Source organism: Aquarana catesbeiana, linkage group LG02 (assembly GCF_042186555.1).
Source record: "Aquarana catesbeiana isolate 2022-GZ linkage group LG02, ASM4218655v1, whole genome shotgun sequence".
NCBI classification, from domain to species: domain Eukaryota; kingdom Metazoa; phylum Chordata; class Amphibia; order Anura; family Ranidae; genus Aquarana; species Aquarana catesbeiana.
The window spans coordinates 765259382-765285536 of NC_133325.1; the positions used below are offsets into that span (position 1 = coordinate 765259382).

The 26155-nt window shown below is 44.2% G+C and overlaps 1 protein-coding gene across 1 annotated transcript in view; it reads left to right on the forward strand.

The window, feature by feature from the left end:
- Positions 1-26155, forward strand: part of LOC141129304 (interferon-induced GTP-binding protein Mx-like) — a gene marked incomplete in the record, with an annotated part of 37546 nt that overhangs the window by 8620 nt on the left and 2771 nt on the right. The window contains 5 exon segments of the mRNA XM_073617258.1: positions 1141-1178; positions 3146-3341; positions 7962-8099; positions 11959-12113; positions 16725-16863. Coding sequence (XP_073473359.1) covers positions 1141-1178; positions 3146-3341; positions 7962-8099; positions 11959-12113; positions 16725-16863 — 666 coding nt within the window.

Genomic DNA, 26155 nt, shown 5'->3' on the forward strand with positions numbered 1-26155 from the left:
AATCTGACAACAGACCGTTGCTCCCCGAAAATTTACTAGCCTGCCATCCAACATTTGTTGGCGGAAAGCTGGACAACGATTGTCTGATGGAGCGTACTAAGGGTGGGATTTTAGGCCAACAGTCTGTAATCACACAATTCCCTGCCGAAAATCCGATCGTGCGTGCGAGGCTTTAGACTGGGATGCCATTAAAGTGTGTGTATGATATATATATATATATATATATATATATATATATATATGTATGTATGTATGTATATATACACACACACACACACACACACACACACACACCCCAATACTTTTGGTAATATAGTGTATATTAATGGCTGGCGGGAACAGGTTAAATTACACGTATCCTTTAAGACATGGTGCACATGGGGGCTTATTTGCTAGAAAATGATCGCATATGACATACTTTGTGATAAATCGCTAAAGATTGCTTCACATAGGGAGCGATGGATTGTTGCAAGTGCCTAGCAATAATCACTAATGGCAGTACAATGCTTCATATTGGTTCAGTCAATCAGTACTACATGCAACCTTGTATGTTTAGTGATTACTACCAAATCAACAGAGGCAATCATTTTAGTAGAGCAACCACGCTTGTTAAAATCGCCTGTGTGGGCCCAACTAAAAACGTAAAAATGGCTGACGGGTTCACGTTAGAATTTCAATAGAAAAAAAATTAAAAATTAAAAAAAATAAATAAATCATCTATGGGGTGCTTAAAAATGAGTTGTATATATCTACAAAAGTGTTTATTGATAAAATAATAACAAATATGAGCTTTAGACTAGGTTCACATTTGTGCTTTGTAGGAAAGAGCGCAAAATCGCGCAATGTTCATGAAATGCACTAAAAAAACACGTCTCTTTTGCAGGCAGGAGGCAATGTCATCAATTAACATATGAGCGAAATCGTGAGCCAAAACGCATTGGTATCAATGAACTGTGCATTTTGGTACTGCACTTCTTTTGCGTGATTTTCACACATAAGGTTGACTATTCAAATGAATGGGCTGCCTTAAATGCGATGTGCAAAGACGTGCAAAAATGCATCTACATAGCTGTCAATAGAGCCTTACTGAAAACACACATTTGTTCCTATTAAAATGCTTCTTTTTATATGATTTTTCAGAACTATCCAACGGCTTGGAGGAGACTGAGGATGCCATTGTAAGTAGTGATTTCTACTGATTGCTATCAATATTTATCAAATCCTGATTATATAAACAGAATGGCCATATTTAACAATTGCTCCAGCATGCGATTGGACAGTAAACCATCCTCAGCACAGCACACTAGTAAAATCATCACTCTGCCGTCCTCTCAGGACACTCCCACAGTGAAGTTCTCTACAGTGCTGCTGTGCAGAGGATAACAGGAGGCTGATTTCAACAGGAATTTGGGTACTTGCCATTCAGGAGCCAAGTGTGAGGATGCAGAGGGTAGGAAGTGTGTGTGTAAGGACCTTAGATTGGGATAACGACAATGGATTGGTTCCACGATAGAGGTAAACCTAGGATAGGGACATTAGATTGGTCCTGTGGGTATAACTGGATAAGGACATTAGATTGGTCCTATGTGTATACCTGGAATAAGTGGGATAAGGACATTAGATTGGTCCTATGGGTGTAACTGGATAAGGACATTAGATTGGTCCTATGTGTATACCTGGAATAAATAGAATAAGGACATTAGATTGGTCCTATGGGTATAACTGGATAAGTACATTAGATTGGTCCTATGTGTATACCTGGAATAAGTGGGATAAGGACATTAGATTGGTCCTATGGGTATAAGTGGATAAGTACATTAGATTGGTCCTATGTGTATATACCTGGAATAAGTGGAATAAGGACATTAGTTCTACGCTATGTGTGTTAACTGGGGTAACAACATTGGATTGGTTCTACAATATGGGTATGTGACGGGAGTCACTTTGGGCGGGGGGCTTGTGGAGCCCAGCTTGCCTTGGGGTGCACTGGATGCACTTGGTCCAGCTCCCCCGGCCCCTCCTATGTGTAGATCATCCTGTGTCCATTAGTGGCACAGGGTGACCTAGAACCCCAGTCTGATCTGTGCTAGTCAGACTCACTGTACAGCCACACTGGAATGTTGTATATATTGTGTGTTGTAAACTCTTTGCTGGGATCGTTTGGGGTGTGGCTGTGTCCCATTGTTCTGTTGCGTCTGTCTGCCTTAGGAGAAGTGTATTATGGGATGGATGTTTGTATTTGTGTTCATGGCCTGTGGACTGGGGGGCAGGGTGGAGAGGGGAGGGGGGGATTTCCTCCAGTAGCTCTCCCTGCTGATTGGACAGTCTACCCCGCCCCAAATGCAAAGGGAGGGGGCGTTGTTCTCTGAGCGTGTAACTGTGTTTGAATAAACAGTTCATGTTCCAGCTTGCAGCCAAACGAGTCCTGCCTTGTTCGTGGTTGTAATATGCGGCAATAATATCTAATACCTATATTCAGACTGGAGGAAGTGGTGTATGACGGAAGCACTCAAGCGGGGTGTGGGAGGTTCTGTTACAGGGTATAACTAGGATAGGGACATTAGATTGGTCCTATGGGCATAACTGGTACAAGCACATTAGATTGGTCCTATGTGTATAACTGAGATGGAGACATTAGATTGGCCCTATGTGTAACTATGTTGTGTCTTTATGTTTGCGAATAATCGTGGGAAGGACTTTAGACTGTAAGGGCCCTTTCACATGGGCGACAGTCTTTACTGTCCTCTGAAAAGTGATCTAAGGTGGGTTTTATATTGAAATGCTGTGTTGCAGCCTCAAACCAAGGGGCTGCCTCACAGCTGTAGTGTGGTCCCATTGACCCCAGTGGCCAGGACCACCTGTCAAGCTCTGCAAGCTGAGGGAAACTTTCGGTAGCATGTGTACTACACTGTCTAGCTGCAATGTCAGAATTTAGGTAGATGGTTGAAATACGGTAAAAAACGCAGATCAACCATCTGTTTTTACCTCCACTTTGCCACCTTTGTGAAATAGCCCTGAGATCTTTTGAAGGCACAAAGTGATGTGCAGGGGGGTCTGAAAAGAAATCTTCATTAAATGAATAAATAATAAATGAATGTAAAAAAACATCACAGATTGTCCAACCTCTTTTTATTCTTATATTAAGGGATTACCAGAAAATGTTCTGAATCAACAGTATGAAAATCAGATCCGCCCCTGTATTGATCTCATTGACTCGCTGAGGGCGCTGGGGGTGGAGAAGGATCTGGCTTTACCAGCGATCGCAGTCATTGGTGATCAGAGTTCTGGGAAAAGTTCTGTACTGGAGGCTCTGTCCGGAGTGTGTCTCCCCAGAGGCAGTGGTAAGTTGTTCTTGCATATTATAGAGTTGGTATGTCATCCCCTGGATGAGCTGCTTTCCTCCCATAATCCATAAACATAGTAGCATGTTGATTATCATTGACCCAGATTGGCCCAAGTGCGCATGGTTGGTCATGCTATTCAACTGTACGCTTCCTCAGGGGCAATGACAAATGAAAATGGTTCAATGTAGAAATATCTGAGCAGAAGACTTGTTTTGAAGTTGCAGGTTCCTGATGATCCTGGTGCCGGCCTTCCCAAGCATGCATAATGAGAATTTAGATTCACTGGCTGCATGTTTGTTTCAGGTCTGTTGCCGATTAACCCTTACCTAACCTTTAATCTGCATATTAACAATCCTCAGCATCACGCCTCATACTGGGGATACATTAATAAACCTCCTTCTGTCAGGTCACCTTGAGGCTAGGTGACAGATGCACACCGTTGGGATCAGGAGTGCACCGCAAGGCAGTGGACCCTACGGATGACTGCTGCGGATGGGAGTTCGGGTATAAGGAAAGCAGGGTCGCTGGAACACCAACACGGATCCCACCGGGGTTAGAGCGTAGGATTCCCTGGGGCGTGGAGTCTAAGAGCCAGCAGGTGTTCACCAGAGCCTCTAGAGGTGAGGATGGACTGGGCTGCAACTGGCTCCAGGTCGCGGCCCCCAGGGTCCACCAGCTCACACCGACAGTAGGCAACAGAAGGATAAGGATAGTACAGGAATAAGCCAAGGTCAGGGCCACAAGCAGACAAGGACAACAGGGTACACGCCAAGGTTCAGGGTCACAGGCAAACAAGAAAAGTCAGGGACACGCCAAAAGGTCAGGGTCACGAGCAGACAGGAATAGTATAGAACACGCCAAGGTCGGTAACAGAGATAAATGTAGAGCACACGGCAGGCAGGAACAGGAAGCCAAACACACAAAGGTTGATCAGCAGGGCTGACCTGCAGTGCAGAGGTTAATATAGAGTTCTCTGATAGGAGCTGGGGTAGAGCCATGCTAGAGGAGAGTTAATAAAAGCAGTCAGGTGAGAGACAGCTGGTCTTTGGAGATGAACACATGGAAACAGGTAGGCTGACAAACAGACTCTATTGCATAACCATGACCCCTTCCTTTGGGAGCTAGCAGTCAACACTTTGCACAGTTGCTGGCTCTCAAACTCAGCTCAGCTTCTCACGAATGGTTGAGGACCCATCAGAGTGGTTCTTGGTCATGTGATCACTATGTCGGCTATGAACTAAAGTTAAAGCAGAACTCCACCTGAGAAGGAAAGTTCCACTGATCCTCCCCCTCCCACTCCATCCCCCTTCCCTCTGTATGTATTGGATTTTTTTTTTTCTCTGGGAGTAGTAGGTACCTTCACTATATTACCAAAAGTATTGGGACGCCTGCCTTTACACACACACATGAATTTTAATGACATCCCAGTCTTAGTCCGTAGGGTTCAATATTGAGTTGGCCCACCCTTTGCAGCTATAACAGCCTCAACTCTTCTGGGAAGGCTGTCCTCAAGGTTTAGGAGTGTGTCTATGGGAATGTTTGACCATTCTTCCAGAAGGGCATTTGTGAGGTCAGGCGCTGATGTTGGACGAGAAGGCCTGGCTCACAGTCTCCGCTCTAATTCATCCCAAAGCTATTTGTTTGTGCTTTGTGCACTGGTCCAAATCATTTGGTGGAGGGGGGATTATGGTTTGGGGTTGTTTTTCAGGGGTTGGTCTTGGCCCCTTAGTTCCAGTGAAGAGAACTCTTAAGGCGTCAGCATACCAAGACATTTTGGACAATTTCATGCTCCCAACTTTGTGGGAACAGTTTTGGGATGGCCCCTTCCTGTTCCAACATGACTGCGTACCAGTGCACACTTAGTGGTTACACTAAGATGCCCATCTAAGAGGTTTTTTAAATTGTTTATACTTCCCCGCTGACACCACGGATTGTGGAAGGGAGTTCCACATCTGTACCGTTCTCACAGTAAGGAACACCCTATGCAGTTTACATTGACATTAAAAGTTTGGTTTTTATTTTTTTAAAATAACAAACGTGTTAAACTTACATGCTCTGTGCAGTGGTTTTGCACAGAGCAGCCCCAATCCTCCTCTTCTGTGTCCCCCCAGCGCTCCAGGCCCCTTCCCTCCTGCTATGGGGGCACCCAAGCAGGCTCGCTTCCGAGCCTCTGCTCTGCATATCCATTCACACGGAATGCGGCTCGCCCCCACTGTCTCCTCATTCGGCTCCCTGGCTGTGATTGACAGTAGTGGGAGACAATAGCTACCCCTGCTGTCTCAGCCAATCAGGAGGGGGAGAGCCGAGGCTCTCGTGCACATCGCTGTGGGAGATTAGACAAAAACGCACATTTAGCAGAATGAGGAAGAGTTATAACTTCTGAGAATTTTTTTTATTGCTGTCCGTGCCTTCCTGTTTTGTGACAACTGCACCTCCCCATTTCTTGTACAGATGTCACAGGGACAGAAAATAGGGCAAAATCATCTTAAAGAGGAACTTCAATTGTTTTTAAAAATAAAAGTCAGCAGCTACAAACACTGTAGCTGATGACTGTTAATAGACACTCTAGAGCTCAGGAGTCTGGTGCTGTCTTCGCTGTCTTCACATCCTTGGTGCCACCATCTTGGCTGTGGGAGATGGCTGTGACGATCTTCACATCCTTGGTGCCACCATCTTGGCTGTGGGAGACGGCTGTGATGATCTTCACATCCTTGTTGCCACCATCTTGGCTGTGGGAGACGGCTATGACTATCTTCACATCCTTGGTGCCACCATCTTGGCTGTTGGAGATGGCTGTGAAGATCTTCACATCCTTGGTGCCACGATCTTGGCTGTGGGAGACGGCTGTGACCATCTTCACATCCTTGGTGCCACCATCTTGGCTGTGGAAGACGGCTATGACTATCTTCACATCCTTGGTGCCACCATCTTGGCTGTTGGAGATGGCTGTGACGATCTTCACATCCTTAGTGCCACCATCTTGGCTGTGGGAGACGGCTGTGACGATCTTCGCATCCTTGGTGCCACCATCTTGGCTGTGGGAGACGGCTGTGACGATCTTCACATCCTTGGTGCCACCATCTTGGCTGTGAGAGACGGCTGTGACGATCTTCACATCCTTGGTGCCACCATCTTGGCTGTGGGAGACAGCTGTGACGATCTTCACATCCTTGGTGCCACCGTCTTGGCTGTGGGCGATGGCTGTGACGATCTTCACATCCTTGGTGCCACCATCTTGGCTGTGGGAGACGGCTGTGACGATCTTCACATCCTTGGTGCCACCATTTGGCTGTGGGAGATGGCTGTGACGATCTTCACATCCTTGGTGCCACCATCTTGGCTGTTGGAGACGGCTATGACATCTGCTGTTCCGCAGCCAGCTCCCCACGCCGCATGCACAAGATCGCACTATACAGAGTTTCTGCGGCCTCCTGGGACATGTGGCATTTCTTAGAAGGTTGCGAGCGGGCCAAGGTTTCATAATTCTAGGCCATAAGTGCGGAAGTGGGAGTGGGTACCAGTCAGATGTAAAGGTCTGTTTTAATGGGATCACAAGCAGAGCCCATCAGGAATTTTTAAACACTCCCCTAACCCTAACAAAAACTAAACTTTTGCTGGAGCTAGGCTTAGCCGAAATTACCTTACTATTTAAATCAGCTAAATATATTCCAGCTGCATCAAAGCAGAAGGTGTGCCAGCATACTGCAGAGAAGGACCCCCTTGCTGTTTATATTGAAGTAGGTGTCTCTCTGTAGATGTCTGACATGACCCTGCTAAGTCAGACCTTTAGTTTTGCATTTAGTAAAACATGCTCAATGCTGATCGGAGATCTCCCTGTTGAATGTGACATGTTGGATCTCTGCAGAGAGATCATTGCTTCCACACTGAGTCCTTCTTGGGTGCATGCTAGCAGGGGAACAGGCTTTTCCATTCTGGCTGTGTTTGCATCCTAACCATTTGACTAACCGTAACAATCCCATATTTCAACTCCCTATTTTGCTGAATCTGCTGCTGCTTGCTCCCTGGAACTAATGAAAAATCCTTCATTTTTTGGTCCCCCAGTCCTCTGTTTTGAGGTGGAGGGGCAGGCTCTCAGATGTAAACAGTAGACAAATTTTCCTCAAAGATCCTTTGAGAAAGTCACGTGTATGAGTGACGAAACGTGTCAAGGCAGGGCCAGTGACGTCATTACGCCACATGTTTGAAGCACAAGAGCCCATTGTTTTTTGATGAGCCCTGGTGATGGACTTTATTCACTGATTATATTTCCTTTCAATTGCATATTTTATTTATATTACTGATATATGTTAGGTTGTTGCTGTGACTTACTTTTATCAAAATAAATTTTACTTTTTTTTTATATACGGGTTTGATTTTCCTAGTGGGTTTTTTTTATTTATTTTTTTTATGAAATGGTACTCCAGAAACAGACTTCCACCTCCCCACCATTTTATTTTATTTTTTACAAAATAGCAATAGGGAGTTAAACAAAACAAACCGTAAGACAATGCACACCTTTGTTTTAATGTAAATTGAATATATTCAGTTGCTTTACACTGAGAAAATAATATGATGCTGAAACATTTTGTAAAAGGATTTTATTCTCACTTTCTCCAGGAATCGTCACACGTTGTCCGCTGGAACTCCAATTGAAAAAGTCCCTGAAGGGTACACAATGGTCTTGCAAAATAAGCTATCTAGGCGAATCCATAGATATTGAAAGCCCAGCTGACGTGGAGGATGAAGTCAGGAAGGGTAAGCTGTCTTATGTGGCTGTATAGATGTGATGCTACGACAACTATTTCTAAATATAATGTCATAGAGGGGTTTATAAATAGTCTGACTATGCCAACAATACCACAACTATCCCACAAAAGTAGTAAATTTAAGCCTTTTGATAATACTCAAGAATAACCCACCCAAATAAAATGAAAAAGTAAAATTTTTACTTAAATGAGAAATTTGGTATTTTTTTTTTTTTTTCAAGAATCATACTTACCTCGGTGGATGCAGCACCTGCCCCCTGCCGGCTCTAAGACTAAGAATCGAGTGATCAAACACCGCTGATCGCTCGGTTCCCGGAGCTCCGTTATCAGGGAGCCAGAGCTCTCTGCTCTGCCCCCCGCACTCGCCGGAGGGCTGCGCTGTGGAGGGGGCGGGAGCAGCTGGTTCAGGTTCTCTGCGGCTTGCTGAGAGACTGAGCCAGGGGCCGTTCCAGGATTGTGGGCAGATCCGACCATATTGCTTCCATCCTTCCCCAGCCTGGACTGGCTCTGTGAGATCAGCTGACAGCGTGCTTCAGCCCGCTGGTCGTTGGAAACTGGTCGCAGGAGTGGAGAACAAACTGCACGCCTGTCATTCACAGGAGAAGTACAACCAAACAAGCTGTCTGTGGATAAAAACAAACTGTGCAGCATTGACTGAAGTTGGAACATGCCCTTTCTATAGGTGTAGGCCATTTACGTACCTCCCGACGCCTGACTGAAAAAAATCCGAAGAGATAACACTATCACATGCTGCCTTGTTACTAGGACAATGCTAAGACACTCCCAGCCATTACTACAGGGGTGTTGCTAAGTGGGAAAAAGACCAGGGGCTTCAGCCCGGAGGTAAAGCTGGCGGGCGGGGAGGGTGATAGGCTCACTTGCTTGACCTACCTGGCACATGCACTGACCTAGCTGACGCATGCACTGACCTACCTGACGCATGCACTGACCTACCTGATGCATGCACTTACCTACCTGACACATACACAGATTGTTGCTGCTCTGCCTTACCTATAGTGTGCGAGTACACTGATCCTGGCATTCACCACCACTCAGACAGCCCTGCAGGCACCAGGCAGCCAGAGCCAGGATATAAGAGCCGCCCATTTACACAGAGCGAGCGGGTATCTCCCAGTGCCCCAGCGCCTATGATGGATGTCGCACATCCCACGGTCCCGGCATTGGACTAGTGTGACGTCCATCATAGGAACCGGGTCCCGGAGGCGGGACTTTTTGTACGTCCCTTGGCCGCGCTGGATAAGCAGATCATTCCCTGTTGCCTGTGTAAACGGCTCGGGGCTAGGAATATCGAGACCCGGGGGTTTTTGGGGGCACACTCGGGGCTCCAGCTCTCATCAGCGCCCCCCCCCCCCAACGCCACTGCATTACTGTTTATTACAGCCATAACGTGGATGGGCGCACACTTGCGCAACACCAGTAAGCTAATGAAAGGCATCAACATATCTCCCTGAGGTCCAGTGCTGTTATGTTTTATCTGTGGATTATTGTTCAATCAAAGTTTTGGAGTTTCCACATAAAATTGTGCGGCCATCCACTTTATTTTTGAAGCTTTTTTGGTTGGGAGCCTGGACAGCACCTGGTAGTAGATAATGGGTGGACCGACTTGGAGCGGTGCTTCCTTATTGTTGGACTTATTACTGCTTACTACTATTATCTCAGGAGCGAGCTTGCAACCCACCACACCTGAGGTCTACTGTCTTCTCTGTCGCAGCATCCATGAGTTCAGAGGTACTGCGACAGGGGAGAGAGAGTGCGTGCAAAGAGGTTTGAATCAGCTGGGTGGGTCTTAGCAACGTCCTAGCAACAAGGCAGGATGGGATGATGCCATCTCTGGGAGTTTATTTATTCAGGCTTCAAAAGGTACATAAATGGTCTACACCTATAGAAAGGTCATTATTTAACTTTGGTGGTCAAAGCAGCACAGTTTGTTTTTATCTACAGGCACCCCTTACCTGCATAGGCAGTTTTTAATTTTTTGGTAAAGGTGAACTAATAATTCAACTTGATTACAGATAATGGCTTATAGAAGTAACAGTCTTAGCTTTGTTACAGCCCAGTGCTCAGCAGGGATCCTTTACCCACAGCTATTGCAGTCCGCAGAGTTTAGTAAGTGATGATGATGACATGACCAAGTACGACCCATCTCAGTCCACCACCAGAAAAAGTTATGAGCTGGTTTAATGGTGCTGAGTTCAAGAAATCAGCAGCTTCTTAGTGCACTGTACCTTCCAGATTTGTGAGGCAACACCTCAACACTTCCTCTATGAGCCCTCATATAGCTGCCTTACCGGTCCGGGGCTTAGAAACCCCCTTGGTGTATTCTCCTAAACGTACCTCGTCAGGCCGTCGCATATGTGGCGCCGACCAATCAGAACCCGCAAAGTCCATCCTGTCACTGTGGGCGAAGAGGATAGAAAGCCGTGGGGATTTCAAATCCCCTGACTGGTAAAGTGGCGATACAATTTTTCAGAAAGGGAGATTGCCGCACTCCAAGTTAGCAGGACCAGGTGCGCTGGGGTGGGGGCCCAGTGTAAGTTCATCTTACAGATTTTCTGTAAATGTGAAACTTACACTTTAAATGCATTAAATACTTTGTCTATTTTGTCTAGCAGTTTTACTTACCTGATCCTCTGCTCCCCAGCAGACAGAGGTCATGTGTCAGGAGGCAGACTTGAGGCTCAGGTAGAGATCATGTCAGGGGGCAGAGTTGAGGCTCAGACACAGGTCATGTATCAGAAGGCAGAGCTGCGGTTTAGACAGAGGTCAGAAAGCAGAGTTGATATTCAAACAGAGGTCATGTGTCAGGAGACAGAGTTGAGGCTCAAGTAGAGGTTATGTGTCCGAAGACAGAATTGAGGCTCAGACAGAGGTCGTGTGTCAGGAGGCTGAGCTGATGTTTAGACAGAGGTCAGGAGGCAAAGTTGATACTTAGACAGAGGTCATATGTCAGGAGGCAGAGTTGAGGCTCAGGTAGAGAGGCCTTTTGTGAGTAGGCAGAGTTGGGGCTCAGGTAGAGAGGCCTTTTGTGAGTAGGCAGAGTTGGGGCTCAGGTAGAGGCCTTTTGTGAGTAGGCAGAGTTGGAGCTCAGGTAGAGAGGCCTTTTGTGAGTAGGCAGAGTTGGGGCTCAGGTAGAGAGGCCTTTTGTGAGTAGGCAGAGTTGGGGCTCAGGTAGAGAGGCCTTTTGTGAGTAGGCAGAGTTGGGGCTCAGGTAGAGGCCTTTTGTGAGTAGGCAGAGTTGGAGCTCAGGTAGAGAGGCCTTTTGTGAGTAGGCAGAGTTGGGGCTCAGGTAGAGAGGCCTTTTGTGAGTAGGCTGAGTTGGAGCTCAGGTAGAGAGGCCTTTTGTGAGTAGGCAGAGTTGGGGCTCAGGTAGAGGCCTTTTGTGAGTAGGCAGAGTTGGGGCTCAGGTAGAGGGCTTTGTGAGTAGGCAGAGTTGGGGCTCAGGTAGAGGCCTTTTGTGAGTAGGCAGAGTTGGGGCTCAGGTAGAGGGCTTTGTGAGTAGGCAGAGTTGGGGCTCAGGTAGAGGCCTTTTGTGAGTAGGCAGAGTTGGGGCTCAGGTAGAGGGCTTTGTGAGTAGGCAGAGTTGGGGCTCAGGTAGAGGCCTTTTGTGAGTAGGCAGAGTTGGGGCTCAGGTAGAGGCCTTTTGTGAGTAGGCAGAGTTGGGGCTCAGGTAGAGGGCTTTGTGAGTAGGCAGAGTTGGGGCTCAGGTAGAGGCCTTTTGTGAGTAGGCAGAGTTGGGGCTCAGGTAGAGGTCTTCTGTCAGAAGGCAGAGTTGAGACTCCCTGCAGAAATAACTATGGCATCTGTGAATTATTCACTTTTTTTTTTAGCACAAAACTGCATTGCTGGTGAAGGAAATGGAATCAACGATGAACTGATCACCCTGGAAGTTGTGTCTCAGGATGTCCCAGACCTGACGCTAATCGATCTGCCAGGAATTACACGGGTCGCTTTACCTAATCAGCCTGCAGATATCGGACACCAGGTTTGTTTCAAGACCTTCAACAAATAAAGCCATTTAATGGAAAAGGGAAATTTCAAGTTACAAATAATAGTACAAGTTACCTTTTGGGGCAAAGATTTTAATAGCACTATCCATATTTTAAACCTTCCATGACTTGTACACAAACTGAAACTTTGAGATATGGATTATTATTCTTGTTAAAGCCAAGAGCCAGCCAACATTTTATTTATTTTTTTAATTTTGGAGGGATTTCCCCTCACTTCCTATCCCTGTGACGTTTATACAAGAAACATGGGGGTAGCGGCATGGCCAAGACAGGAAAGCAAAACCAGAAATAGAAACATTTTCAGAAGTGCTAATCTTTCCTTATTCTAAATGTACATATAAGCACTAGATCTTTTTCTATTGGTATCCAGTGTGAGAAAGAACCATCTCATTAATCGAGCTGAATTGCTTCAGTGAGGCTGCTCATTTATACCAGAACCCCCCCCCCCCCCCAAACAGGAAAGGGGGGTCTTGAGAAAAGGAAAACTCTACAAGAAGCAGTGGAAGCACCACACAAATGGCCAGAGATGTTTTAGCAAATATTCAATTGAAATAAAGGCAACACGTTTCGGGCAGTTTGGATACTCCCCCTTCATCAGGGTTTGTTCATTGTAGGATTTTAAATGTGGCCGGGCTTCCTTTGATTTGCAGTGATAGCTGTATATCTGTGAAATTAGATTTTTCAGCGTAGAGTACTCTACTGTGCTCTATAGCATTTAATACACCTAAGGAAACCCACTCAAAGAAAGCCCCCCACTGTGAAGCCGACAGTACCCAGTAAACTAGCAAGATTTTCTTAATTAATATAATAGCCAGGTATCCGGGGCTTAAGGCACCACATCCCACTGATTAAATCCAAAAAATGTATATACCAGAAACAGGATTTTTAAGGTGCCATAATTAACATGACAAAGTACTCATAAAAATATCACATTTTATTGTGATATGCAAACACTAAAAAACATAATTTTATAAAACCATTACGGAACATCCATGCAGGTGTATCGTATATACAGTATCTTCAGCTCGACATGTTTCACCAAACACTGGCTTCTTCAGGAGACTTGTGAAGTACTGCATACAATGTCACTACAAACAGTAAAAAAACATAATGTATAAATAAACACTGTGAATATATCAAAATGTCTTACAAAGAATTATCAATGTAATATGACTTACACATTTGAAAATACAAAAATATAACAAAACTACTGTTTGTAGTGACACTGTATGCAGTACTTCACAAGTCTCCTGAAGAAGCCAGTGTTTGGTGAAACATGTTACAGTATATACAGTACACTATAGCCACTTTATGGATGTTCCATTATGGTTTTTAGTGTGTGCATATCACAATAAAATTTGATATTTTTTTGAGTACTTTGTCATGGTAATTATGGCACCTTTAAAAATCCAGTTTCTTGTATATACATTTTTAAGATTTTCCTAATATTCAAGTTTCAACTCATCAGCTATTTGCCCACCTGTTAGCCTTATAGAGTTTTCTCAAGTGCATTGAATGCTGGGAGTTGTAGAGCACAGTCTTTCTGGTGTACCCATTCCTTCAAAGGAGCCTGGATGGAAAGATGAAGCTTTTTGATTTTAGAGAAAGAAATGAGAGCAATATATTTGGTTGAAGTGTTTTGGTGTAGATACACTTCAAGTACCACTTAAAGCTACCTTTATAAGTTGTATATAACATTGTACAGCTAAAGTAGATATAAAGTCAAAACACTGTCTTAGTTTTGGATAGTGAAAGGAAGAATGTCAGCTCTTCATTTCTCCATCCAGCTGGGAACATTCAACCTATTTTTCCAGTTGACCATTGTCACCAGGACAGAAACTGATGGGAACTTTACATTTTACACTGGGGGAAATCTTATCATTCCAGATACCTGCAATTTCAGAGAACATAAAACCAAATTTTTTTCCGTTTTTTTTTTTTTTTTTAGTTTACTTCTTGTTATGCCTTTGGAACAGGAAGTGAGGCTAAGGCTCCCCAATGGGACACAGTGAACGAAAAACAAACCAAAAACAACTTTCTCTAACCATTCCCTAATTTACTAATTCCCTAAATTAAAATAAATACATAAATTAAAAATTTTTATATATATATATATATATATATATATATATATATATATATATATATATATATATATAAAAAACCACTTCAGCTCCGGAAGGTTTACCCCCCTTCATGACCAGGCCATTTTTTCCGATATGGCACTGCATTACTTTAACTGACAATTGCGCGGTCGTGCGACGCTGTACCCGAATAAAATTTTTCCTTTTTTTTCCACAAATAGAGCTTTCTTTTGGTGGTATTTTATCACCTCTGCGTTTTTTTATTTTTTGCGCTATATACAAATAAATACCAACAATTTTGAAAAAAAAAAACCAATGTTTTTTTACTTTCTGCTATAAAACCTACCCAATAAAAAAAAAAAAAAAGTAACACATTTCTAAATTTAGGCAAATATGTATTCTGCTACATGTTTTTGGTAAAAAAAAAAATCCCAATACGTGTATATTGATTGGTTTGCGCAAAAGTTATAGCGTCTACAAACTATGAAATTATTTATTTTTTATTCTTACTAGTAATGTTGGCGATCAGTGACATATAACGGGACGGCGATGTTGTGGCAGACAAATCGGACACCTAACTGACGGTTTTTGGGGACCAGTGACACTAATACAGTGATCAGTGCTAGAACATATACACTGTCACTGTACTAATGACACTGGCAAGGAAGGGGTTAACATCTAAGGCAATCAAAGGGGTGTGTGTGTGTGCTCAGACTGTGGAAATGTAAAGATCCTGTGCTCCTGTGTAGCAGGAACACAGGATCAGCACATTCCCCTTTCACAGATTGGCGGTCTGCCTTGTTTACCACCGCTCTACCTTTCTCCTGAACGATCGGCGGGTCCCGGCGGACATCGCAACCGCCAGACCTGCTAATTGGCTCCTGCTGTGTCCAATCACAGCGGGAGCAGGTCGCCAGCAGCGCGCGCGCACCCCAGATCAGGGAGTGCCAGATCTACACTGGGCGGTCCACAACAGGTTAACAGCTTGCCCGACGGTATACTGTACATATACATCAGCAAGGTGGCTCTCCTGTACAGAATCAAATACCTGTACGTGATCCTGCACTTCCAGGACTGGGGCGCTCACGTGTGCCACCGGCGACCCTCTCCCGCTGTTATTGGACCTAGTGAGAGCCAATCAGTGGGTGCGGGGGACTCGATGTTCACTGAGACCCGCCCATCGTTCGGGACAGAAGCAGAACGGCGGTCTGCCTGTGTAAACAAGGCAGACTGCCGTTCTGTCAGTAGGGGAGGTAGTGATTGTGTGTTTCTGCCAACCAGGAACAAGGATCTCTGCCTTCTCATAATACAAGCCCATCCCCCACAGTGAGTAAGCACATTTTAGGCTTACATTTAACCCTTTGATCGCCCCTGATGTCAACCTCTTCCAGTGTCATTAGTACAGTGACAGTGTATATTTTTAGCACCGATCACTGTATTAGTGTCACTGGTCCCCAGAAGAAGTGTCAAGTGTCCGATTTGTCCGCCGCAATGTCGCAATCCCGCTATAAGTCGCTGATCGCAGCTATTACTAGTAAAACAAAATAAAAATTCAATTAACATATCCCATAGTTGGTAGATGCTATAACTTTTGCGCAAACCAACCAATATTATTGGGAATTTTTTTTACCAAAAATATGTAGCAGAATACATACTGGCCTAAATTGATTAAGAAATTTGATTTTTTTTTTCTACATTTTCTTATTGGGTATGTTTTGTAGCAGAAAGTAAACACATTTTTTTTTTTTTGTTTATAGCGCAAAAAAACCCAAAAAACTGCAGAGGTGATAAAATACCATCAAAAGAGAGCTCTATTAGTGGGAAAAAATGGACATTAATTTTATTTTGGGTACAGCGTTGCACGACCGCGCAATTGTCAGTTAAAATATCGCAGTGCCGTATTGCAAAAAATGGTTAAAGTGGCTCTAAAGACTCAAGGTTATTTTTACCCTAATGCATTTTACACATTAAGGTGAAAAAAAAAAAAAAAAAAAATTCTTCTGAGCGCAGCCACCTGAGCCCCATCTCAATCTAGCAATGACAGCCGTGGCTCTCCAGGGACTTTCTCTCTCCTCATTCTTCTGCTGCTGTCAAGCACAGCCAGTGAGCCAATGAGGACAGAGCGGGGGTGGGGCCCGAGTCGCACTCCATGTGTAAACAGACACACAGAGTGTGGCTCAGGATCGAGCCTGCTCGAGTGCCCCCATAGCAAGAGGCTTGCAACTGGAGGCACTCGGGGGGGGGGGATTCAAGAGTGCCAGCGAGGGACCCAAAAAGAAGAGGATCGGGGCTGCTCTGTGCAAAACCATCGCAGGTATCAGGTGAGTGAAATATGTTTGTGTGTTTTTTTTTTCTATTTTTAAATCTTTCCTTTAACCCAAACTTTTCATATCGACTTTATTATGTAAGCGAGCTTGTCCTTTATGTTTGATTACATTTTATGTTTGATTACATTTTATGTTTGATTCCATTTTGACCAAAACAAATGTTATGTTTCTACAGATCAAGACGATGATTAAGAAATACATCAGGAGACAGGAGACCATTAATTTAGTCGTGGTCCCCAGTAATGTGGATATCGCAACCACTGAAGCTCTAGAAATGGCAAAACAAGTGGATCCCGATGGAGAGCGGACACTAGGTACCGTATGGCTACATTTCAGTGGGGGGGAGGGGACACAAAAAACAATCTGTACAATTTTTGTTAAAAATCTCTTTTACCATAAATTTTGTAATGGGAGGGCTCCCTCATACGCCCTCATGTTACATGATTCTTAGTAGATCTTAAAGATGAACTCAAGCCTTACCTTAGACTAAACCAGGGATATGCAATTGGTGGACCTCCAGCTGTTGCAGAACTACAAGTCCCATCATGCCTCTGCCTCGGGGTGTCATGCTTGTGGCTGTCAGAGTCTTGCTATGCCTCTTGGGACTTGTAGTTCTGCAAAAGCTGGAGGTCCGCTAACTGCTTATCCCTGGACTAGACTATACACCTGATTTATAATACCAGTAAGACCTTCAGTCTCGCTGCAGCAGTGCAGATAGAACCTGCCTAAATTCCTAGCTGGAAGACATCCAGCATCATGGGTGTCCAACCTGTGGCCGTCCAGCTGTTGCGGAACTACAGTTCCCATCATGCTTAGGGTTTCCATCTGTCCGGGATTCAACCGGACAGTCCAGGTTTTTAATCATGTGTCCGGGTTTCAGTCCACCTGAAACCCGGACACAATATTCAGACAGGAATGTGGCTCGGAAAAAGGGCCCGACGGGAGGGTGAAGGGGGCACTATGTGCGCCGCATTACTATTCTCTTTGGAGTTCCCAAAGGTGTCCCAGGTCTGTTACAACCCTATAGTGCATATTAAAAATGTAAAATAAATTTGCTGTGCACCACTAAAGTGTTCGGGTTTGGCTTGAAGAAAAAGTGGCCACTAAGGATGAGCTCTGGCGTGTTCGCACAGCCGACGTGCAGAGCCCGCCAGGAAGTCGGTACTGCGCTATTTACAGGCAGTGAAACATTTGCCGATCTCTGCAGCCACACATCAGGACAATGTCTCACTCCCTGTGATTAGCGTTGTGCCGACTTCCTGGCAGGCTCTACACGTCGGCTGTGAGAACACGCCAGAGCTCATCCTTAGTGGCAACCCTAATCATGCCCTTGCCTTTGGGAGTCATGCTTATAACCTTCAGCGGCTTGCGATGCCTCCTGGGACTTGTAGTTCCACAACAGCTGCAGGGCCACAGGTTGGGCACCTATAATCTAGGTCAGTGATGGCGAACCTTGGCATCCCAGATGTTTTGGAACTACATTTCCCATGATGCTCTGGCACTCTGCAGTGTAGTGGAGCATCATGGGAAATGTAGTTGCAAAACATCTGGGGTGCCAAGGTTCGCCATCACTGATCTAGGTCTTTCCTCCCCAGCTTGATAGACCCATCCCTTAACATTCATTGGATTGTAGCTCTTCCAATCATCATGGTGGCTCGGCATCCATATGTGGGTTTTACCTTATGCAAATGCAGCATGCCTAGGAACCTCTATTCTTGTAGACCAGGGGGTCTCAAACTGGTGGCCCTCCAGCTGATGTGAAACTACAAGTCCCATGAGGCATTGCAAGGCTGACCGTTACAAGCATGACTCCCACAGGCAGAGGCATGATGGGACTTGTAGTTTCACAACAGCTGGAGGGCTGCCAGTTTGAGACCCCTGTATGTAGACTGACACACACATCAAGGCATTCTGATATTTGCCAGCTAACTGCTTACATCAGGGCTTAGAACTCTTGAGAGGAGGCAGAGTGCATACCTCCCAACTGTCCCTGAGTTCGAGGGACTGTCCCTGATTTGGAGCAATATCCCTCTGTCCCTCATTCCTCCCTTATTTTGGTCTGATCTATATAGATGTATATAAAATGCACTTTTTTATTTTATTTATTTATTTTAGGTACTTATATAGCGCCATCAATTTATGCAGTGCTTTACATATATATTATACATTCACATCAGTCCCTACCCTCAAGGAGCTTACAATCTAAGGTCCCTAACTCACATTCATACATACTAGGGACAATTTAGACAGGATCCAATTAACCTACCAGCATGTCTTTAGAGTGTGGGAGGAAACCGGAGTACCCGGAGGAAACCCACGCAGGCACAGGGAGAACATGTAAATCCAGGCAGGTAGTGTCGTGGTTGGGATTCGAACCAGCGACCCTTCTTACTGCTAGGTGAGAGTGCTACCCACTACACCACTGTGCCGCCTATGTTATCTCTCAAAAAGTGTTTCAGGGTACAAAACCTTTCATCCAATTCCTAAATTGTTGAATTTGTAAACTTTAAAAGCCAATATAAAGGAATAGTAGTAGTTAAAAAAAAAAAGTATTTGTGGTTTTAACTAATATTTTTTGGTATAATTCTCCTTTGAGGGGGTGTGTCCTATGCCTACATGTATTTGCTAATAGGCGTCCCTCGTTCCCATCTCAAAACGTTGGGAGGTATGAGAGTGCTGTGATGATGATTTCAGCAAGCCATGTACAGCACTTTGCCAGCCCTCCCAGCAGCCATGATCTGACTGCATTGCTCAGAGAAACACAGAGACCCAGTGATAACAGCGGCGGACCTAAAATAAGGAATGTGATGAAGTAGGAAGATTTTAAATAAAATTTTCATTAGCATACCTCCCAACTGTCCCTGATTTCGAGGGACTGTCCCTGATTTGGAGCAATATCCCTCTGTCCCTCATTCCTCCTCATTTGTCCCTCATTTTGGTCTGATCCATATAGATATATATAAAATGCACTTTTTATCTTTCAAAAAGTGTTTTCCAACCTTTCATCTAAATTGCTGCATTTGTAAATTCCAAAAGCCAATATAAAGGAATAGTAGTGGTGAAAAAAGCACTTGTGGGTTTAACCAATCTTGTTTTTTTTTTTTTTGTACAATTCTCCTTTAAGGAGGCGTGGCCAGGGGTGTGTCCTATGCCTGCATACTTTTGCTGATAGGTGTCCCTCATTCCCATCTCAAAAAGTTGGGCGGTGTGCATTAGCATGTTAACAAGGGAGGGGAGGAGAATCCCAGGAAAGAAAAAATATAAGCAGAATAAACTTCAGCTGTAAGGAGACTGTACAATTCAGTTGTAACGTGTTTGTCTTAAACTTAAAAAGTCCAGGCTGAGTTTTAAAAAGGGAATTTGCTTCAAGACCATTCCATTTCGTAACTGCCCCTTTCTTCTGCTTATTGGTAAGGCATTTCCTGGTTCCTTCAGAAACCACAGAGATTATTTCCACAGCCATCTTTAATAAGTAAAGCAGAAGTAGTGTGCTAGTAGTGTGCTACTACCCAATATGATCAGACGATTGTTTAGAGCTACCTGGGTGCAGAAAGGCCGTCACACAGCTGCAGCACCAAATGAGAAAAGACGGTTTGCAACTCCTTGCTTCCTCTTTAACCGCTTGCCGACCGCCCGCCGTCTAGCTCATTATACCTTTACCTTTTACAGGGTTTTTTTTTTTTTTTCTTTTTTTTCACATGTGCGGGTATACAACTGCTTTCATAATTGCTGTAATGTGTCTAATACAATTATTCCCTATCCTCATCAGGTCCATCTAGGGGGGGGCAGTGGTTCTCAACCCCTCTAGTGCCGTGACCCCTTGATAAAATTTCCCAAGTTGTGGGGACCCCTAACAGTAAAATTATTTTAGTAGCGTGGGTTGTCAGCACCCAAGGCAAGACAAGTAATTTGCGCCCCTAACCCACGGACTTTTAGTGCTCTCTGAGTTCCTTCCACTCGTACAGTAATAAACCCCCTTATGGTACATTTTATTTTAGGATGTACCACTCTTTGTTCTCCTTTCTTTCCCTTTTACCTCTATATCCTAAATTTTAGTTTTTTTTTCCCCATCCCTCTCTCTAGCCGTCTTTCTTGTTCTTTCCCTCCCTTTCTTTGTTCCTCCCCCTCTTTTTCTCTCCCTTCCATGTGTTCTCTATTTTTACTCCTTGGTGGGGGGAATGGGATCAGTGGCAGTGCTGATCAATCAACTTAGGTGCTCTTGATGAAGGTCATCTGCTGATCTGAGAACTGTAGTGGGGACTTTTAATGGCAACTTTAATCACAGGTAGTGTTACTCACTGTGTCTCCGACTTTGTGGTTTCTCGTAGCAGTGACACCTATGCCGAAATCAGGAGATAGGGTCTCCTCCAGCCCCTCCCACTTCACATTCCTCAGCTGACCTCTAGTCTCTGTCCCTCAGCCATGTCGTGAACCGAATGGGCAGCTGCTAAGAGGCTGAGTGGGCGGCCGTGGGCTCCAGGGACAGCCCTGCTTGGTGACCGCAAAAAGACTGGGAGAGCGGTGCGGGCTTCAGGAAAAGCCCAGGATTCGATGACCCCTGGCAAAAACAACATTCGACCCCCAGGTTGAGAACCACTGATCTAGGGGCCATAATGCAGTATTTTTTTTTTTTTTAATACCTTAATAAGAAAAATGTTGCATTATGGTCACAAATACTTGTGGATCCTGTGTTCCGTCAGATTAGGCGACCCGTCAGAATGTGTAGCGGAAGTGACGCTTCTTCGCCACCATCTTGCTACATCCCGCACCCGTCCACCGTAAGGAAACAGAGAGAAGTGGACAAGCGGACATCTTGTTACACCCACCGGAGTTTCACATTTTACAGTTATTTATAACAGTAAACTGAGGTTATATAGTGAAATACAGTACTTAGAACTCCGTCTGACTGTTTAGATGTTGAATTTTAAAAGCAGCGGCAAGCCTGCTAATCTGACAGAAGTTCGCTGCTTTTAAAATTCAACATCTAAACAGTCAGACGGAGTTCTAAGTACTGTATTTCACTATATAACCTCACTAAAATGCAACTCTCCGGTGGGTGTAACAATATGGTCGCTTGCCCCTGTAACGACACATTCGGCGACCCATCGCAGTTTGCTTCCAGAAGTGACATTCCGCTGACAAATTACGCACTGCGTAAGTACTCCATATGCGTTCCACTAATTTTTGCCACAATACCGTGCGCGCTCCCGCCTCGGTGTTTGTATTGTGTATAACGTCACTTCCGTGACATTATCTGATGCTTTCACTGGTCGGTATTGTGGCAAAACTTGTGGAACCCATATGGAGTATTTACACATGCGCAGTGCGTAATTTGTCAGCGGAACGTCACTTCCGAGCAAACTGCGATGGGTCGCCGAATGTGTCGTTACACCCTCTTCTCTCTGTACCTTTACTGTGGACGGGTGCGGGGTGCAGAAAGATGGCGGCGACAAAATGTCACTTCCGTTACACATTCTGACGGGTTGCCTAATCTAACGGAACTCCTGCAAGTTAAGTCATCTAATGCAGCTTCCTGTAAAGTGTGACAACAATGCTGCACTGCTTCTGAAACCTGAGCAGAGTTGTCACTCTCATGTAGACACAAGGCTGTGTCTTTTTTTTTTTTTTTGCACTAGTGTAATGAAAAAATGTTGCAGGGCGGTATGACCTTTAGCATTTTGTCACCGCTCATTTACAAGGCTATAACGTGCCAATCAGCACCTGGCCACACCTAACCCCACCCACTGCTTTTTGGATAGACAGTTCTGCCTCTGTTGCTGAAATCCTCCCACTGTGAGCTGCAGTGTCTGGGCAGGGGAGCCTGTTCATCATTTTATAAGGCTTGTATATCACATAACTGGATTAGGGACTTGTTTTGACTGTCATACAGGAGATTTTAATTGTTCTTTACCTGATATGATATCAGCCACGGAAGTGCATTGTGTTCAGTGTGTCAGCTGACTCATAGACTTGCATTGTGAAATGGAGCAGTAAAGCACAGCCACTGTGCAGCTCCCTAATGCAAGAAGCGGAGCCTGCAACATAAGCCATTTGTATAATGGCAAAAAATACACAGAAAAGCAAGATTTTAAAAACATTCACATATTACTATGATTATTTACATTAAGCTGATATCCTTTACATTTACATATTTCTTTAAAAAACATGGAAAAGATTTTATGATCCTCTCAACAAAAAGTGATATCTGATCCTAAATGATGACATTATGTCGGGCGGAGCTGTAAACTGCTGCCATCTTGTGGCTGTTTACCAGATGGCACAGACTTGCCTTTAAAGTGGTTGTAAATCTTGGACACAAAATATGTACAAAGCATATTCTTCTATAGTGTGTACTTGTCTCAATCCAGAGCACTGTGGGAGTTATTTACGTAAGGCAAATCCACTTTGCACTACAAGTGCAAACTACAAGTGCAAAGGGCACTTGAAAGTGCAGTTGATCTGAGGGGAAGATCTGAAATGAGGGGAAGCTCTGCTGATTTTATTATCCAATCATCTGCAAGCTAAAATGCTGTTTTCTATTTTCCTTGCATGTCCCCCTCAGATCCACAGCGACTGCACTTCTAGGTGCACTTTCAGTGCAATTTCAAGTGCAATTTGCACTTGTTTTTTTTTTAACAATCAGGAGTGCTTTATTGAGAACAGTAATACAGTATAAAAATACATACTTTTGTGGAGTAGAAGACATACATTACAATACTTTGTTATTACATATGCCACATGTTCAATTGCAATCAGTATAGTACATATTAGATCAATATGTGTGAGTTTGCATCAAGAAAATTGTACTTAGGAATCAGGTGCAGTTTGCACTTGTAGTGCAAAGTGGATTTGCCTTTAGTAAATAACCCCCTAAGTATAATTTCTGTCTGCTGGTTCCTTCCTCTGCTTATCAGCATGATTCACTTCTGACATGTTTTCCTGACACCAAGAGAAAAAAGGTGACAGGGGAGGGAGCGCCAGCACACAGTCTGTGACAGCCTCAGCTCTGTTCCTGTGTGCTGTGTAAAAGGAGGGGTGTGTCTCCTTCCTCCAATCAGCTCTCAGAGCTCTCCTCGCTGAGCTCTGCAGTGTGTAATTTCAGATCTCCACCCCCTTTTTTTTTTCTGACGGCTCAGACAAGCTTTATATATTCTGGACTTTGAACAGCTGTAAATAATAGAAGGCCGCAGATAAACAGGTACAGCTTATGTAGGAGAGTTTGTTTAATCTCTGCGCATCACCTGAGGCCAGTCACATCACTGGGTATATGTAAGGGTTACAATCACTTTAAGTTTGCAAACCTCAAATAATAATTGTCTGGCCCAGATAGACCAGAGCTATATAATCCACAAGGCAACCCAGAAGGGAGCCTAGGGCCAGTAAATGTCCAGGGGGCCCGGCTACAACCTTTATGTTTCTGCAGTAAATTAAAGTGTTTGTTAACCCAAAAAAAAAAAATGCAGATCCTGGTCCCTTAAAGCAGATTACACAGTACAGCGCTTGTGCTATGTAATCTGCCCCCCTCTAAACTGTAAAAAAAAAAAAAAAAACCTGAACATTCCACTTCCTGTATGCCCTCTCTAAACAGACCATGATAACCAAGGCAGCTCCACCCCGATCACCATGGTCAAAGTGCCTCCCTCCATGATAGGCTGCCCTGCTCTGCTCTCCTCTCTCCCCTCTCCTTCCTGCCTATAATCCCCCTCTGTGTCTGTCTCCGGCCCGCCCCCACCTGCCGCTGTTATTGTAACATATAATTCAAAAATGTTCACTGCCAGCCTTTCTATTAGAGGCTGGCATAGCACACTGTCATTATTCTTCAAAAACGAGGGCTGTAAATACCTAATTTGGGCTGTCTTCAGGCCGGTCACGTGACTCGCGGCCCCTTTACAGCTATGAGACAGAGCTTCTGCGGAGGAGATGAGCCGCCACGTGATCTCCCTGGCTGACATCAGAGGGAGATCACGGCCCCTCCTTCAGAAGCCATCCATTGGAGCTGGAAAGCGCCCGCGAGTCACGTGACCGGCCAGAAGACAGCTCAAAATAGGTATTTACAGCGCTCGTTTTTTAAAACTACTGACACAGTGGGCTATGCCAGCCTCTAATATGGGTTAACAAACCCTTTAAGGTTATAGTGCAGTTGGTCAGAGCCTTGCAGCTACCTGTCATTTCTCAAGGGAGTATGCACAGGTGTGCGCACAGGATGTGCTTGGGCACACCCTAATCACCCCGGGTGCAATGTTGAAGGGGGGGGGGGCATGGTGAGAGCTTCAGCGTTCGGATTTCTCCTGTGCCTTACTGAGGCAAAGTAATTGTCTTGATGTCGCCAACTAAGCTGCAAGCTTCTTTTGTCTGCCGGCCAACCCACCACCCGTAGCACAGAACCACTCAGCCGACAGAACCAGTGCTGTCAGTCCCCCCCACACAGATGGGAGAGGAGAGAGCTGGTTGTGCTCCTCCTCCTGCCCTCTCCTCCTGTGTATGCCCACGACCACACTCCCCAGCAGTGTTGTGCCTCAGAGAAGGGGATGTGTGGGTGGGTAGTTTGAAGCCCAGCAGCCAGAGTAGGAAGGATGCAGCCTGCCAATTTCTTTCTTTCTTTCTTTCTTTCTTTCTTCTTTCTTTCTTTCTTTCTTTCTTTCTTTCTTTCTTTCTTTCCTTCTTTCTTTCTTTCCTTCTTTCTTCTTTCTTTCCTCTTTCTTTCCTTCTTTCTTTCTTTTCTTTCTTTTCTTTCTTTCTTTTTCTTTCTTTCTTTCTTTCTTTCCTTCTTTCCTTTCCTTTCTTTCTTTCTTTCCTTCTTTCTTTCTTCTTTCTTTTCTTTCTTTCTTTCTTTCTTTCTTTCTTTCTTTCTTTCTTTCTTTCTTTCTTTCTTTCTTTCTTTCTTTCTTTCTTTCTTTCTTTCTTTCTTTCTTTCTTTCTTTCTTTCTTTCTTTCTTCTTTCTTTTCTTTCCTTCTTTCTTTCTTTCTTTCTTTCTTTCTTTCTTTCTTTCTTTCTTTCTTTCTTCTTTCTTTCTTTCCTTCTTTCCTTCTTTCCTTCTTTCTTTCCTTCTTTCCTTCTTTCTTTCTTTCCTTCTTTCTTTCTTTCTTTCTTTCCTTCTTTCTTTCTTTCTTTCTTTCTTTCTTTCTTTTCTTTCCTTCTTTCCTTCTTTCCTTCTTTCTTTCCTTCTTTCCTTCTTTCCTTCTTTCTTTCCTTCTTTCCTTCTTTCTTTCTTTCCTTCTTTCTTTCTTTCTTTCTTTCCTTCTTTCTTTCTTTCTTTCTTTCTTTCTTTCCTTCTTTCCTTCTTTCCTTCTTTCTTTCCTTCTTTCCTTCTTTCTTTCTTTCTTTCCTTCTTTCTTTCTTTCTTTCCTTTCCTTTTTTCTTTCTTTCCTTTTCTTTCTTTCTTTCTTTCCTTCTTTCTTTTTCTTATTTCCTTCTTTCTTTTTCTTCCTTCTTTCCTTCTTTCCTTTCCTTTCCTTTCCTTTCTTTTCTTTCTTTCTTTCTTTCTTTCTTTCTTTCTTTCTTTCTTTCTTTCTTTCTTTCTTTCTTTCTTTCTTTCTTTCTTTCTTTCTTTCTTTCTTTCTTTCTTTTCTTTCCTTCTTTCCTTCTTTCCTTCTTTCCTTCTTTCC